Source organism: Amphiura filiformis, chromosome 6 (assembly GCF_039555335.1).
Source record: "Amphiura filiformis chromosome 6, Afil_fr2py, whole genome shotgun sequence".
NCBI lineage: Eukaryota > Metazoa > Echinodermata > Ophiuroidea > Amphilepidida > Amphiuridae > Amphiura > Amphiura filiformis.
The window spans coordinates 30211902-30229233 of NC_092633.1; the positions used below are offsets into that span (position 1 = coordinate 30211902).

The 17332-nt window shown below is 38.3% G+C and overlaps 1 protein-coding gene across 1 annotated transcript in view; it reads right to left on the bottom strand.

Moving 5' to 3' along the window:
- The window catches only part of LOC140155246 (TNF receptor-associated factor 4-like), an 84188-nt gene extending 79403 nt beyond the window's left edge, over positions 1 to 4785 (bottom strand). The window contains exon 1 of the mRNA XM_072178002.1: positions 4492 to 4785. Coding sequence (XP_072034103.1) covers positions 4492 to 4634 — 143 coding nt within the window. The 5' untranslated portion in view covers positions 4635 to 4785. The remainder of the gene's footprint in view (positions 1 to 4491) is intronic.
- Positions 4786 to 17332: the final 12547 nt, after the last annotated feature.

Here is a 17332-nt window from a genome sequence, read left to right on the forward strand (position 1 = left end):
AACAATACAACACAATTGTTTGGGTCAATAACTCCAACAATGACAAATAGAAAAGTTATTATTTTCATTCTCCTCTTGTAGATGTTTTTCCCTCCACAAAGTACAGGTAGAGGTGTAGAGTTGGATCAAAAAACAGTGGGTTAGTTACTGACATCATTTGGGGAGGGAGGAGGGATGCTAGGTCATAAATAGTTTCAATGAATCAAAATTATTACATTGGCAACTTCTTACAAAATTCTTGTACCTTAGCTCAGTTAGAATCAACCTATACTACATCCAGATGATAATAAATGTATTAAAAAATGGTCTCCTTTGTACTGTACAGCCTGTATCAAAATGATTGGTACCCATCAGTTTTGATGGTTAATTGATAAAAATACCCTTAAAAGGGAAAGTCAGCTCAATGTAGAAGAGGTCTTGTAATTACCATAATATTTTTATGACATACTTAGTAATTGACATTAATCAACAAACTATACAGCTCCTCCTATGTATTATGTTTTGATGTCAATTTCCATATCACTGATGGTCACTTTGATACAGCCTGTAGTAGTACTACTAGTAGCACCCTGAAAAAAGCTATGTAAAGTTTAGATCACCAAAATCAATTCCACCATAGATGGTTAAAATATTTGTTCTCAGTTTCTTGATTTTCCGAATCTCTGGGACTGCTGGACCCCACACCCTAATTCTGAATTGCAAAACTAAACAAAGCAAAATGAATCCCTAAGGCTTCCTAATAAGCTTACAAAAGTGAGCATTGAAACCTTAAGTTTTAATAAATTAACAAATGACTTGACACTCCTTTGCCAGAAATACAAGATGTTTTCATTGACCTCGGCAGCTTTTAAGGTAATATTTTTATAATTGGGAAAACTGAACAAAAAACTGCCCAACCAAATATATTATCCTATCCTATGGTCAGGCCCTACGTGTAGGGCTGACTGTTAAACTTGCAAAGTAAGCCATTGAAGCGTGTATGACACTTTATTTTCATTATAGCTGGCTGGGTTCTTTCTCCGAACACAAGACCAGCTGTAAAAGCATCCCACCTGCCTTGCCTAGAATAAACTTCAGTATGGAAGGAATTTATTTTGTTCAGTTTACATTGGTGCAGACCATATTGTTTGATTTTCTATCATGAAAACTATCATCATGCATGGAGAGTTCATCCCTAGTGCCAGTAGGGTGTGGAAGTACCAGTATAAGGGTGTATAATTTTATCTATAAAAGTTTATCACCGAGTAAGAGTTGAATTTTGAATGTACTATGTTTTGTAGCTTTTTGCTGCACTTCCAGCGAAATTCTACATTAATTTCTATTTAGGCAAAATTAATCTCTTAGCCCGTAATGGTTCCCAATAGAAACATGCTATTATTAGTTGCCATATATGCTCCTAATGTTGCAATACATCAGGCTTGAATTTAGTCTTGTGAACAGCTTGAAATAATCAAATGAGCAAGGTTTATTCATGAATTTCATTAATCATTACAATTATTACAAATTATTATGTTTTTCTATATGCTGGTACGTCGCATTGTACACTGTGATCTATGCATATATTTGTACGTACAATGTAGCATATCACATTGTGATGATGTACATCCCATTTATAAAATTATAAATGCTGTTAAATTTGTGGTCTTCATCATGTTATCTCTTATGAAGCAGCTGCAGAATGTGTTACCATGGTTACAAATATCCTACCAGTATATTGTTAGGCAGGAAAAACCTCATTATATAATGTAATTCCAACTTAATTCAAATGCAAAACCTCATAACAAGTTGCATGTACATTATAAACCGTATAATTTACATAAACCGCATAATAGGGCTATGTGTAACAATTTTGTTGTTTAGCGCAAGATGCAAAACACTATTTTTCTCAAAAAAATAAACTTGGCATTTAATAACAGGATTTACATGGAAAATGGTGTTGGTATTGATTATTTGATCATTTACAGACACTACATAGGAAAAGTATCATCAGGTGTGTCCAAAACATTTTCTTCAAAAAACAGAATTTGAACAAAATTGCACTAAATTGCTAATGAGGTTTATACATTTTTGTAACTGGATCTCACTTTGTTTTATGTAAATAATGTTGCTTCAGGTCTTGTAAACACTAAACATCCATACCTTCCCAAATCTTAGTAAGATTCTTATTTTTCCTTTAAATGAATTGTCACTGAATTCTTCAATAAATATTCTGCACTATTTTTTGAACATGAAAGTGACACTTGATTGACTTACAGCGTGTTTCTACTGAGCAGACGGTTGCGGGTTAATTCGAGTGAATTCGGGGTTATGCGAGGAATACGCGGTAACGGCCCCAGCAGAAACAGATCGGGTGAAGGTTAATGCGCGGTAATGAAAGTGAATCCGCCAACCACCTATTGAGGTGGTTAATAGTGGTTAATACGCGGTAACGTTCGCAGTAGAAACAGTACGGGTGACGATTTTGCGGGTGACACCGGAAGTTAGCCTATCACAATACAGTGTGAGCATTCAAAATTTGACCTTGAAAGGTCACAAAAACTATTTGCTGGACTTCCGCCTTCCCCAATAAATATGTGGGCAGTGAATTGTTACCCTGCATTAACAGCGCAGTAGAAACGACCCAGTGAATGCGAGAGGATTGAAATGCGGGTGAAGGTGAATTCGCGGTAATGCGAGGTGCTCAGTATAAACACGCTGATTGACTCTGCATCCTAAAGCACAATTTAATTTAACATCTAATTTTACATTGTTAAAAGCAATAATAATTTTTATGTGCATGAAAATTTCACAAAATCATGAGTAACAACAAGGATTCACAAAAGTTTCATGATCACAGATAGTTATTTTTTTCCAATGTTCCTTTAAAGATTAAGGATTTTTTTATGTGTCATGTTGCAAACATGCTACATCTTTATGCTACATCTTTCCAAATTGTACATAAAAATGGTGTCCTTTGAAAAAATAGTGCTGTTCATTGTCAGTATACATGTAGGGTATATGACAGTGTATGTCAATATTCTTGGTCTGGTCAATATTTGATCTGATTGGTTTAATAATACATGGTATACATGTAGGCAGAGCAAGATGTGCTTCCCTGGTATACATTGTATCTGTATATTTCAAGGTCAATAAAGTAAGGTGTAAATAATGAAAAATCTATAACAAATGATAGTTTGATATAATATTACAACATGTTCAGCATTTTTGGCAGAATAAGTAGGTTCTATAATCAATTTTGATGTTTAAAATATTTTGAAAACTTTCCAGTTTCTTAAAATATTACTGTATCATAAATCAGAATCTGAATTATGCATGTATGATCAACTCTCCATACCATCATTTGTATACAAATTTGCAATTCATGAAATTATATTCAAAAATTTAAATTTACATAAAAACAGGGTGTTATCACAACAAACAGCTGGTATTTTGGTATACTAGTATTGATGTTGCAGATAGTGGCTTTAGCTCAATAGTTTGCCTATTGGCATTTATTTTCAAGCTTTGACTTGTAAAATGTACACCATTTTCACCTCGCAGTAATTCCAAACTTAATTCAGCATGAAGAAAGTTTCTGAAAATCAACGACACATGTCCACCCTACATATTGTGTAGGCCAGATGCCAGGGAGGATGGAAGAGAGTGGCCGGAGCCAAAGAATTACACTGGCAACAGGCTTTGATTTCATACTGTAAAATTTACATGTATGAAATCAGAAGTCAAGATCGAGTTGTCAAGTAAACAAGTTTCTCATCCCTCTTCTTTCTCCCCGAAGTTCTCACCTGACCCTCGATCTGTCTGTCTCACTCTCTATCTCTCATTGGACTAAACCAGATTATAACCATGATAACCAGGCCAGATTCCCCATAGAGGATATATCAGATTTCCATATTTTTAGAGCAACAAGTTTTCATATATCCTTTAGTGAGGTAGGGTGGGCATAATTTATCTGGAGACTGGAATAGCCCATTTTCAGCATAATGTTTCTTCAAAAAGATGCTTCAGAAATCTAAACTTCATATTGTTAGTGTTTTTACCCCCCCCCCCCAGCTCCCTAGTTTAATTCAGGTCTCAAAAGCAGTCAGCCTATTGCAGAGGCTCCGGAAGATTTTGAATATGGAGGGGGGGTCAATATTTTAAAGATATTTTTAAAATGGGGGGGGGAAGCTTTTGAAAGGCATACATTTTTACATGAATCATACCTTAGTCCATTTTGAATTCAATTATCCTAAAATTATGAATTTTACCTCAGACTTGCCCCCCCCTCCAAAATCATTGGAGCTCCCCCAAAAATCATTGGAGCCCCCCCCTCCCCGGTTCCGGAGCCACTGTATTTATACATTGATTGGCAGTCTATTCTACAGTGGAATGCTCTAAAATATCCGATTTGATAATATTAAAATGACAACATGGCATCATTGTAAATGTTGAAAAACCTTTTAATATTTACATTTCAACAGCTAATATCATGGGCAATGATGGGTAACGTACCTGAGATATTCCTGCAGGCAGGTGTCGCAATAATGATGTCCACAGCTCGTTATCTGCACTGGTTCTCTCATTGGATTCTTGCATAGTGGACAGGCATACTGTCGCGGAATCCGGTCCTTAAAACGACACTCAAATCCCGGCATCTTGATACGAAGGATCAAATGATGTTTAAAATATCCGATTTGAAGAAATACACCGTAGAAATTGCTTCTAAAATAAGTGTTTTTCAAGTATCGCTGAGATCGACCTCACGCATACGCATGCACGTTGCATGTGTGTTATCGATATTCACAGTGTTGTTGTTAGCTCATGCACCGGTAATCAGCTGGCGAGTGGATCATTCCATTATTACAAGAGGTAAACTACAACTCCAGAGCGACAATATTAGTTTTTTTTTTCTTACTATATTTTCCTGAAAATTGAAACGAATGAACATGAATTAACTGATTTTTTTCGTAAGACAATAATAAAAGATCATACGATAAACATATGCTGTTTTTAGATAAACTAAAAAGATTCATTTTTAATATTTTTATATTTTAAACCATTTTACTGTCCCTCTATTCAATTTGCACGGATATAAACAAAATGGGTGATTCCGAGAATTTATAGTAAACAAATCGTTTAGGAGTGTGATATTCCTGTCAATTTATTGGAAATGATTAACCATACTTTTTTGTATTTATTTAATTAATTACTTTTCTTCCTGTTGAAATAATTGTTTTAGATAACTAAGCCATGTGAGTAGCATTGTTCCCACTAAATCAAATGCGCAAATGAGTAGAGATTTTTAATTTCTTGTTATATTGCTGTTTCAGGCATCATTTTTAAGAATTCAAATACCGGTATCTTTTGAATAATTTAGCTTGGCCTTTTCTTTTTCTCACCCATCCTGGATTTTTTGTTTTGTTTTTCCTTTCATATTTTTTCATTGTTTTTATTTGTTGTTTTCATTGCACTGTGTCTGCATCAACGTTTGCGTATGTAATTTAAGTTTCTTTCCTTACTTGTATATTAGGCCAAGTAAAAATAAAAATATGTTTCTCGTCCGGGTTTTTAAAAATTAGGAGGATGAGGGGCTTTTTATTTTCTATTTTCTATTGGAAAACGACGCTAAATATCTGTATCTGGCACCATATTTTGGGTATTCGACACACAGATTGATATCTGAGAAAAAGGAGGAGGCCCTTTTTATTTTATTGTTATGAGAGTTAGGCCCCTTTAGTGATTACAAAACTCTTTTTAAATGATGTATTATGTATTTACAAAGCCGTAAAATAAGTTTCAACTTCTGAAACATCTTTTTCAACAAGTTATAACTGAAAGTTTACAAAATAAAAAGAAATTTGAATAATCTTCAAAAAAAAGAGGAGGGTGCGGACGAGAAACATGTATTTTTTTCACTCGGCCTTATTAATGCCAGTGTGCCCGAGCCTACTTTTCATCTACAAATTATTTCCCAAGCCATGGTATCCGAAGCAATTCATAAGAAAAACCAGGGGACTGTGCAATAATTATAAGTTCCAAGGGGAGGGTAAAATGGGGGGCAAGCGATTTTTGGCAGGCCGAGAGGGGGGCAAGCAATTTTTGGCTCAATTGACAATTTTCATAATTAGGCCTATTATATTGCACAGTCCCTATAAATATTTAAGATTCAGACACATGGTCGCATCGGCTTTGCTGAAAACGTTTTAATAGAAAGTTAAAAAAATTGCAAATATCGGTCTCAGTTTATTCACTGACAGGTTCAACTTATTGACATATTCTTGTGATTAGGCCGCCCGAGTATATAAAACATATTTCTCGTCCCCCTCAATTCTTTTTTTGAGTCCACACCCATTAGAGGGGTATATACCAGAAAAATGCAATCAAAAGGGGCCTCCTTTTTTCAGGGCAGGCATTATTTTATACGCTAATTACAGAGCCTACTAACATGACTAATGAGTATTCTTACCTATTTTTCGATAAAAACAAGAAAACTTACATCCTCCTTTTTATTGAAAACCCAGATGAGAAACATGTTTTTATTTTTACTCGGCCTTTATACCGGTATTGAACTATTAAAAAAGTTGTCTCTCCTTTCCATTTAATATTAAAAACAGCTTCAGGTTTTATATATACCTTTGTGCAAATCGTCAATATCGATCAAACTCCAAAACCGCAGACTCTTTCGTAACTTATGTCAATTTGACAAGTTTTTATTCCTTACTCCTACGCGGCCTATGGAATCAATGCTGATATTGTTGAGCCATATACATTATAATGTAGACAAACAAGACAGTGGACAGTTAGGCCTATGCATACCCCTTGAACTCATTAATTTCCTCTATGTGCTCTTTTATTCTTATTGTCGACAAACATCATATAAACGTTATTCTTAAACCTTGCTATTACAATTTCTTTGAAGTTTATACTCTGCTTACACTTACAGGCCTAAGTTATAATTATAGCGACTATCCGCTTAATACCATATGTTGTAGAGATACTTATATATATTACTTCATATAAATGAATACAAAATATGTCATGTCATTGTCCTATAAAATAAACTTATAGTGAAATAATTATCTTACAAAGTTAAACACAAAATTATTCTTTAACAATATCTCAGCTCTTCGGACCGTAACCCGAGGTCCAGAGTTTTAACCAAAACCCCGGGTCAAAAACTCTTAAATTTTACTGCAAATCAACGGTTTGAGGAATGAGCATTTAGGAGTCTTTAAGAATAATGGAACTTAAAAATTAAGAGTCTTTCGGAGCTGTTTTGGTCAAATTTAGGGGGGGGGGGTGGTCCTTGGGAGAGCTCACGAAATCCGGAAAAGGGGGGTCTTTCTGGGGAAGCATACTTGTAATGGACTATTCCAGAAAATAATTGCACACCCCTATAGAGAAGTAAATTCTCAATAAAAGAAATGTCTGAATTTCCATGTTTGCATCTTGAAAACGCTATTTGGAAATGCAATAAAATGTATAATAAAAAAATCACGGAATTGTCCGAAATGAGCCCCTCTAATTTAGGATTTTCGATTGTGAACTATTTTTTGCTGGATTTTTTTTCGTATTTAGACATTTTAAATATCTAGATTTCCAGCAATCATAACTGGTCAAAAAGTTCGGAAATCCGAACTCCTCTATCATGTCTATAGGAAGTGTGCACCAATTTTCTGGTATAGACGAATCTAACAAGCCAAGTGATGGTCAGAATTCAGTCGGCCATTACTGGGTCCCGTCTGCACCAAACTGGTGTTGTTACTGCCCAATTGGGTGGATTAAATCCGCTTAAAAATCGATGTTGAATTGTATTGTGTTGTAAACTTTAATCATTCTGTTACATGTAACACGGGTGATGGAATGCAGTTTAATATCCCCGCTAAGGCCACATCACTTCACATTTAAGGGGGGACCCAGCTATGGCTGCCATTGAGGTGTAGGAATGCGTAAAAATGGATTCGTCTATGCCCAATGGTCATCCCGGGTTGGTCATTTCGTGTGACCCACCTCTCCCGGTCCCTGACATGCCTAAATGCTGATATGATTCTCTTTTGCGCATTTGAATCACAAAATATCGATTCTATATACTTTCATTTTTTTAAACATTGGACAATTATTGTTTAGATAATTCTAGCTCTGGTCTCTTCCTTTTCATTTTTTTAGAGAACAACTGTTACAGCCTTTCATTTCAAATTGCAGTGGCGCTATTCATTAAAATGTCCTGACAACCTGGGTGACCAGGACTCGCTTTTTTAGCATGCACGAGGGCGTTGTGAATTGTGAAAACCTATGCCTGAGCTATGCATTTGCGATCATGCATCAATATGGTGGCGTCATTATTTTCTTCGTTGCAATCAGGCGGTGATGGAAGCGATATCGCCAATTTTGAGGTCGCCATTGGATTAACACATAATCATGAAATCTTCACAAACAATTCTAAATTTGTTATGTGGTGTCAAAGCAAAATTATCTTACTCTAAAACCGTCGGAGTACGACAATGTACCACATGTTAATTTTCCATTTGTAATTGCTAACCGTGTATTTTGAATCAGCCCTGTATCTTCGCCAGCCTCGTACGTCACGTGTTGCGCTTCCTATGCCGCCTGGTTGCAATCATCCCTGGATGCAATCATGTATCATACAACACGTACAAGGCGAGCCCGCGAGTGGTAAGTCTACATTGCAACAGCCTCATGTGGTAAATGTTCAGTTACTTGGTACTTGTACTTACTTACTTGGTACTTGGTGGTTGTCCTCTCTAGTACTCCGCAAGGAAGTCTGACGAAGAGGCCCTGGATGAGTGGCGCTAAATCTTGCTTCTAAATTGGTTGTGGTTGGGGGCGCTAATAACTTCCTGCGATAATTTGTTCCACTTTCTCACTGTTCTTGGCAAAAATGACTGAATGTAAATGTTGGTTTTTGCTGTTATTTCATTGAACTGTGTGTTGTTACCCCTGCGTGATCTGATGCTCTTGGGTTGGATGACATCCGGTTTAATATGAACAATGTTGTTGATGATTTTGTAGAAATAAGTGAGTTGGTTTGATTCCCTCCTGTCTTCAAGGGACGTCCATCCCAGGTCAAATAACATTTTGGAGACACTACTCCTCCTCTTGAAGTCTCCGCAAACAAAACGGGCAGCTCGTCGCTGGACTCTTTCCAGAGACGAAGTGTTCTTAGAAGTATATGGGTTCCATGCAACACTCCCATACTCAAGGTGAGGTCTCACCAGTGTTGAGTATAATTTCTCTTTGACTGTTTTTGATGCTGGGTAGAAGTTACGCATAATGAAATTGAGAATGCGTGTAGCTTTGAAGGCTGCATGTTCAGTCTGGCGGTTCCAGCTCAAATTATTCTGGATGATGATGCCAAGATATGTGATTTCAGATTTCTCTTCCAAGTTGACACCTTGCATGGTGTAGTTCGTCTTCCCTGGGTTTCTCTTTCTGGAGATTCTCATGATGTTACATTTACTGGGATTAAATTTCATCCCCCAGGTATCTGCCCAGTCTGCGAGGGTGTCCAGATCTTGTTGGAGAAGAGATTCGTCAGCTGACGTTTGGATTTTCCGGTATAATAAGCAATCGTCCGCGAAAAGCCGGGTTGTTCCACCGACTGCAGCATTTATGTCATTAATGAAAAGCAGGAACAAGTGCGGGCCAAGAACTGTCCCCTGTGGGACGCCGCTCTCCACCTTATGCCACTCAGATGTTTCACCATTGACGACGACTCTTTGCAGTCTGTCCGACAGGAATGATTTAACCCACTTCTGTACGCTTCCCCTAATGCCATAGTGACCAAGTTTATGGATTAACTTTTGGTGCGGTACCACGTCGAATGCTTTGGAAAAGTCCAACACCGCGATATCTGTAGTAATCTGGCTGTCAAAGTTGCTGGTGAAGTCTTGCATGGTCATGATGAGCTGTGATTCACACGATAAACCCTTGCGAAACGCGTGTTGATTTCCGTTCAGGATTTGGTGTTTCTCCAGGTGTTTCATAAGCTGACTATCAATAATATGCTCTAACAGTTTACAGCTCACTGACGTCAGTGAGACGGGCCTATAATTTGCTGGGTCAGTTCTGGAGCCTTTTTTAAAAATGGGGGTCACATTCGCCTTCTTCCAATCAGTAGGCAAAGTCCCTGTGTCCAAGGATTGCTGGAAGATGACTGCAAGCATAGGAGCAATGGCATCGCCCGCTAGTTGGAGTGCTTTATTTGCAATTGCGTCAGGTCCGGCAGCCTTACTTGTTTTTAGTTCTTTCAAAAGTTTGGCAACACCATCAACAGATACAGTGATATTTGGCATATCTGGATACGGACTTGGAGGTAATTCAGGTTTTGAATCAGCCACGCTTTCTTTTGTAAAGACACTACTTAATTTGTCAGCCAAAGTCTCAGCTTTCCCTTTATCAGAGGTGATATTTGTATCCTGAACTTTGAGCACTTGAACACCTGAACTGTCCTTGCGGCTGGAGTTTATAAACCGCCAGAATTGCCGCGGGTTCTCAGAAGATGTCATTTCCTGGAGATGAGATCTTTTAGCTCCGCGAATCTCTTTATTAACATTCTTCTGCAGAGTTTTGAAGTTATCCCAATCTGATGGCAGTCCACTTTTCACTGCTTTAACATAGCTTCTTTCTTTCTTTCTGCACTGGCGAACAAGGTCTGTTGAGAGCCACGAAGGTCTTGGTTTTCCCGAGCAATTTTCTGAGGCACTGTTTTGTTGATAATGTTCGTTAACCCATCCTTGAAGAAATTCCAGTTCTCTTCAATTGGTTTGGACTTAGGCGAAGATCGCATAAACTGAGTCTGAAGCTTGGACACAGATTCAATAAAAGTCGCTTCCTCAACGTCTTTCCATCTGAAAATAGTTCTGGGCGCTTTCGACACTCTAGGAGCTCTGATGTTGATGTCTGCTAACACAGCTATGTGGTCGCTAATTCCAGAACTAGGTCTTGTGTTTTTAATCAAAGACGGACGAGTTGTGAAAAGAAGGTCCAATATGTTCTCTGTTCCAGAAACTGGGTCTTTTCTTGTAGGAAAATCAACTCTCTGGTCGAGGTTATAGTCATTTGCAATGTCTAAAATCTTACTTTGAAGACCATTCACAGGGAAAGTAGTATCATCCACTTTCCAAAGCATACCTGGTATGTTGAAATCACCACCTAACACTATGAAAGGTACATTCACACTGCTCTGTAATTTGTGTAAACTCTCTTCAAGACCATTCAAGGTTTCGGGTTTATATGAATCAGTTGATCTATAGTATGCTCCGATGAATATGTCATCATCCTTGGACTTGAGGGACAGCTGACACCACAGTATCTCGCAGCCATCAACTTCCAGATCTTTACGTTCAAGGGATGTAATATTGTCTCTAACCGCTACAAAAAAACACCACCACCTCTGGAGTTCCTATCTCTACGGTAGACCGTGAAGTTGGGGGGGGAATACTTCAGATGACTGTACAGAATCATTCAACCACGACTCCGATCCTATGATGACATCGGGATTTTCGAGGTCAACAAAAGCATCAAACAATGCAGTTTTTCCACTGATACTACGGCAGTTTATAATGCCCACCTTGATACCATTGTGCTGGATGGTTTTGTCTTTTATTTCTCTGATTAGGTTTTATTTTTGGTTTAAAGTTGGTTTTATCTCGGGTTGAAGAACGGTTAATCGTCTCTGATGAACCACGATCGGTGCTAGGAAACTTTGGCACAAACGTAGGTTTCCTGTACCCAGCACCATTAACTTTCTCCTTACCAAGGGGGCTAGAGGTAACCCCTGGATTAAATGTTTCTCTGTTTACTTCATCTGTCAAACTATCAAAGGAGTTATGCACATCAATAAAAAAATGGAAAAAAAGTGAGCTAGCAAAGTTCAAAACCTCACACGATGGGCAAATCCAATTGAAGTTTTTCATGGAAATGAAAGTTTCATAACTAGTGTCTGTAACCCCTGAACATTTGTTATGAATCCAGTGTTTACAAGAGTCACACTCAAGAGCAGCATCATTGTTTTTAACAGCGTATTGACAAAGCCCACAAGGAAACTTTGGCTTTCTCCCCTTCTTTACTGGTCCCGGATTTGTTTCTATGTCCCCTGCAGCAACAAGCAAACTAACACCTGCATGCAAATTGTACTGAACGCCTTTACCGGTTTTCTTTCTGTGGATTTTGTAGAGATAATACGTACTGACATAAACATTGTACAAGTTCTGTTTTACAATGAAAGTTATGTTGCCGTTAGTCGGCTGGGAAAAGTATGGGCGTGGCGGCTTGAAATTATCAAAGTTCTGGTCGGAAAAATTTGATGAAGAAAAGTGAGAAAATGGATATCTCCTACCATATGTAATCCAGTCTTCATTTGCAGTTGAAAGATACCTCTCCGTCGAAAATGTAAACCACCAAGTACCATAGCCAACAGGATGAAGTAAAATTGCGACGATGTCCCGGCGGTATTGCGTAATCCAGATTTCAACATGGTGAATTCCAATAGCTTCCAATTTCAATGACGACACTGATTTTAAAAGTTCAAATTTTGTGCTTGCGAATCGCTAAAAAACACCAAAACGTGCTTCAACTACTAAAGGAAATGTCCAATTTAATACATATATCAAAATTAACTAAGGATGTGCGCGGTAAAAAGATGATTTTTGAAGATTAAAATTCTAAAGGTGCAGAGTAAAAATGTTTGCCACTCTCCAAGGTTAGGGCGCCCCCTCAAAGTTGTCAGACAAGACAATCTTAGTTTTTCACGGATGTGGTATCTATCGAAAAATATGTTTGATAAGTAGACAAACTGGGTTTTTTTTCGATAAAAAAACAAAATTAAAAGGGCATTTCGTGATCCACAGCATCATCCCCCACTTTTCTCAAAAAAAGTTGAGATGTTTATACCACTGGAAACCTGGCTACATAATGTTTATGTACAAAAAAAAAAGAATTCTTGCAGATTAAGATAGATTCAGAAGATAAAGATGTGACCTGATAGAGGTATTCAAAATCTTGAATTGCCTAGTAGGCTTAAGTGGATATCAAACCAGAGGTGCTCTTCCGGGGGAGCTCTTCGCCAAGTCACACAATACAGGCACCACAAACTCTTCAAGCAGCTGCGCAAAGGCTTAACCTGAGGAAGTTTTTTTTGTTCTCACAGAGAGTGATTAACACATGGAAAAAACGCGTAACGTCCCGAAGATGTGGTAAATGTCAAGACAACAAACAATTCAAGGACAAAATTGACAAATTTTGGAACAAGAATGGACAGGGAACTTGAGACTTAAACCTACAATTTTAACCCACTAAAATCTTAGTGTAAGTAATAAGGGTAGGGTCAAAAATCAGATTTTTACGTTTGTAAAAAAATAGTCAAAACATCGGTCAAAGTTGACGTTTCGCCGGGTTGGAATTTTCAACATTTCACAATAAGCATGATAAGGAAGGAAGGAGAAAGCAGCTTCATATAACGAACTTTACTGCCCCTTTAGTAGTTTAACATTATGTCAAAGAACCATGCATTTGGGCCTGTTTATGCAGCTGCATGGTACCATGGTAACCATAGGTAGTACCGGTGCATAGGATGTGAGCGTCTAAGGCAACTTGCTGATGTGGCGTGCGGCCAATCCGCACCGTGTTCAGGATACCTGATCACACAACATTAATATAAGTCAGACGAGGGGTCGGATGTATCCTTCCATGTTCCTAATCATTTATTGAGGGTTATGGGATGATGCAGGTGATCGGATTCCGGGATCCGGAGCGGTATAGTAGCGGAATTGATGCGGAGAGAGGAGTGGTGTCTCGACTGTCGCAAGGAAGTGCGCTGAATAGCTCTGAATTCGCGGGCACACCGATTTCATACCCTGATAAATTATAATCACGTGACCCGATACAACTGAAGGGCGCCAACTCATCTCCGCTACACACCTCCCTCCCGAAACGATACAACATTGGGCTTGGGCGGGAATGTAGAGTGATCTGATCTAATCTTGCATTGCAAACTACCGACGTGTAACATATAGTAGGTATATCAATCATCTCTGTTTCTAGAATCACTAGAAGGGCACATACTGTGACAGGAGGATTCGGCAACAAATGATCCTTAACACCTCGAATGATCCTTAATGATCCCTCATCGACTGATCTCAAATTTTGAAATGATTGATCCACCCCATGAATTATTTTGCATCATAACGTTTCACTTTGGATGCATCCGGTACAACTGTCTCTATGTCACAGAACCGGTCACTGTGCGCCGGATTTCCGGAGCTTCCAAGGTCATCATGAAGACAAATTAATCCCACACCACTGACACCAATGTGTCGGAATCTATGTTCGTCCGAATCCATTCTGTTATTTCTTCTTGTTGTTCTGCTTCGTAAGACTTGAAATCCCACCGCTGCTAACTAATGTGGCGGAATCTATCTTTCCGAATCGATTCTGTTATTTATTCTTACTAAACATTTGTTAACAACCTTCTTCTAACATAGTAACACAATGTTGGTTTTGGTTTACATTCGTGTCTGCATTCGAGACATAATTCCGAATGATAGCCAGGTGGTTTCCTTGCCCACACCCCACCTGCTTCCCCACACTCCGCTTAATTCACGCTAATAAATATATCGGATAAAAATTCAACCCAGATGTCCCATATCATGATATCAAGGCGGAAGTGACTATTATAAAATCGTATGTAGACCGTTCAATTAGTCCACGAAAACGAATTTCTACACGAGTGCATGGTTAAGGCCTAATGTCATGCTTGACGGTATCACTATTCACTAATGTTAGTGTCCATCATCTTACATCATGCATAATCTTGCATGCTTCATCGTAAGAAGGCGGAGGTCCGTTATCCTGCTGCTGAAGCGACGGAGCCGATGGCATCACTACACCCACTCCAATATCTGGAGGAGCAGGATGATAATCAGTAGCAGTGGGAGCGGGAGCAACTGGTGGACGAGTTAACTGGAAGTCTTGGGGCTGAGATTGCCCTTCCAAACGACGTCTCTTATTTGCATAGTTTGCACAGCACACACAGCCGATACAAATGGTCATAAATGCTACGGTTATTCCTACAACAATCCAGATAACATTCCAGGGGATGAATGAGTCATCCTCATTCTTGTTACCCTGTTTGGGTGCAAGATCAAGATCATCACAGTATTTTCCTTGCCATCCAGATGGACATCTACAAACGCCACAACTGCTGGTGAAGAGGCTATCTGTATTAACACACCCTGAGATGCAAGTTCCAAAGTTACACTGATGATCACAAGAGCCCAGTTCGGACGACGTTGGTCTAAAACAAAATACTATGAATACAATAATATGTAGCGAAGAAAATGACATCGCATACATCGTGGAATCTACACATTAACAGCTTATGATATACTCGTATCTATTATAAAGTTGACAGACATTTCCGCGTGCCGCTAACTTCAACATAGCTTTGACTACATAGGCCAAGGGGTCTGCGTGTATTGGATATCCGGATATCCGTGCACCCATTACATATAGTCTGGATTTAGCACGAATGAAAAATATGACGAGTAGGCATACTATCATAAGCCTAATACGACGGGCGGTCAATAAGTTCGTAGAACAAGGCACTTGAAAGAGTACTAGCCAAATTATTTCTATCTCACTTTTGAACATGGTCATTGCATATCTTAATGCACCCATCTCAATTTTCCTAGAAACATTCTATGTCATCTAAATTGAAGTCTTCCGATTGCTCCATGAGCATTGATCACCATCAAACCTAACTGGGGGCCATGTCTAGACCACAATATGGTTGTTTTAGTTATCTGACCTCTCTGTCGTGAATGGTAGCTTGACAAATTGAGAATAATGCACAGGACACAATCCGAGAACAGACCCATTCCTACCATCAAACTTCTTAATTCACTTGATGGCTTGCCTTAATTTTGCTATCAAAATTGTATGATATGTGCCTATTATTATACTTTCATTTGGCAAATGATCTGTCATCTCAGACTCTACCTGAATCTCAGAAAGCTGCGATGAAGACCTTGACCTATGTGACCGAGTGATGATCTTCTTAGCGGTGGGAAATCCAGGTGCTTCCACTGAATGGACTCATAATTCCAGTGATTAATGTATGTCTTATCACCTTTAGCTAAATACATAATTATGAAACTTGTGTCGGTCCTCATTCTAGGTGTATAGCAGGTGTGGACCCGATTAAGTCAACTGGCATCATTTTTCTGCAGGAAGATTCATGGACCTCCATCTAGAAGACACCCTGAAATACCCCAATGTTAATTGATTTTATTTGAAACACTTTCATCAGAGTTGTTATACTTTGTGGGTATCTGATCTTTCTTGTTTTGGTTCTTTATTTATTACCAATGTGACTGTACCAGCCCGTATATCATTAATGGTGACGTCAGCAAGTCTTTTGAACCTTGGATGATCTTCAAGGACGCTCATTCCATTCTTGAACTCTAAGAACCATTTAGTTGCTGTTGAATATCAAGGACTTCATTACCATTTACAGCAACTGTATATTGTTAAATTTCATTTGAGTTTTCACCACCGTCCGGAGGAATTTCCATGATGACCCTGTATTCACTTCTGGTAATACCTGTGAAATCATGGAGGCAGGCTTCCTCTGAAGAGTGTCCTGCCCATATACAGTGATGCAACAATCTAATATCTTTGCAGTAATGTTTTGAAGGAACAAGCTTTCAAATGAGACCAAACTCAATACCGTTCTACGAACTTTTTGACCACCCCTCGTACTATCAAATAAAATATACAGTTCGAAAATACCATTAGGTTAACTAGAATTACGCGATTCGTAATTAATGTGGCCCCACACAGAGGTGTGTAAATAACAAAGGTATGTAAATACAAATAGAATAATATGCAATATGTAAATAAGCTCATTGGTATTCATAAATATGCAAATCACATGACACAAAACTATACAGCACATCATGCCACCATATACTATCACAATAAAGAGTTTGAAGTTGATCAATGATGCAGAGTGGATTAATTAAAGGAGTACTTCGTGATCCTAGCATCCAGTAATTATGTGTCATTTTTCAGTATAGATATCCACGAACTCCTGTTCTCAAAGTTTCAGTTGATTCCGATTTTGCGTTTGTGAGTTACGCATGATTATGTCTGTTACACTGCTCCATATAGCCACTATGTTGTAAATATTTCGTCTGGTCACGTAATTCAAATTTGACGATAGTGCTAAACGAATTCATCTGCAAGTAATTTTTTGTGCCCAAACATATTATACCCAGAGGTTTCCAGTAGTATAAAAATCTAATTTTTCTTCAGAAAAGTGGGGGATGAGGCT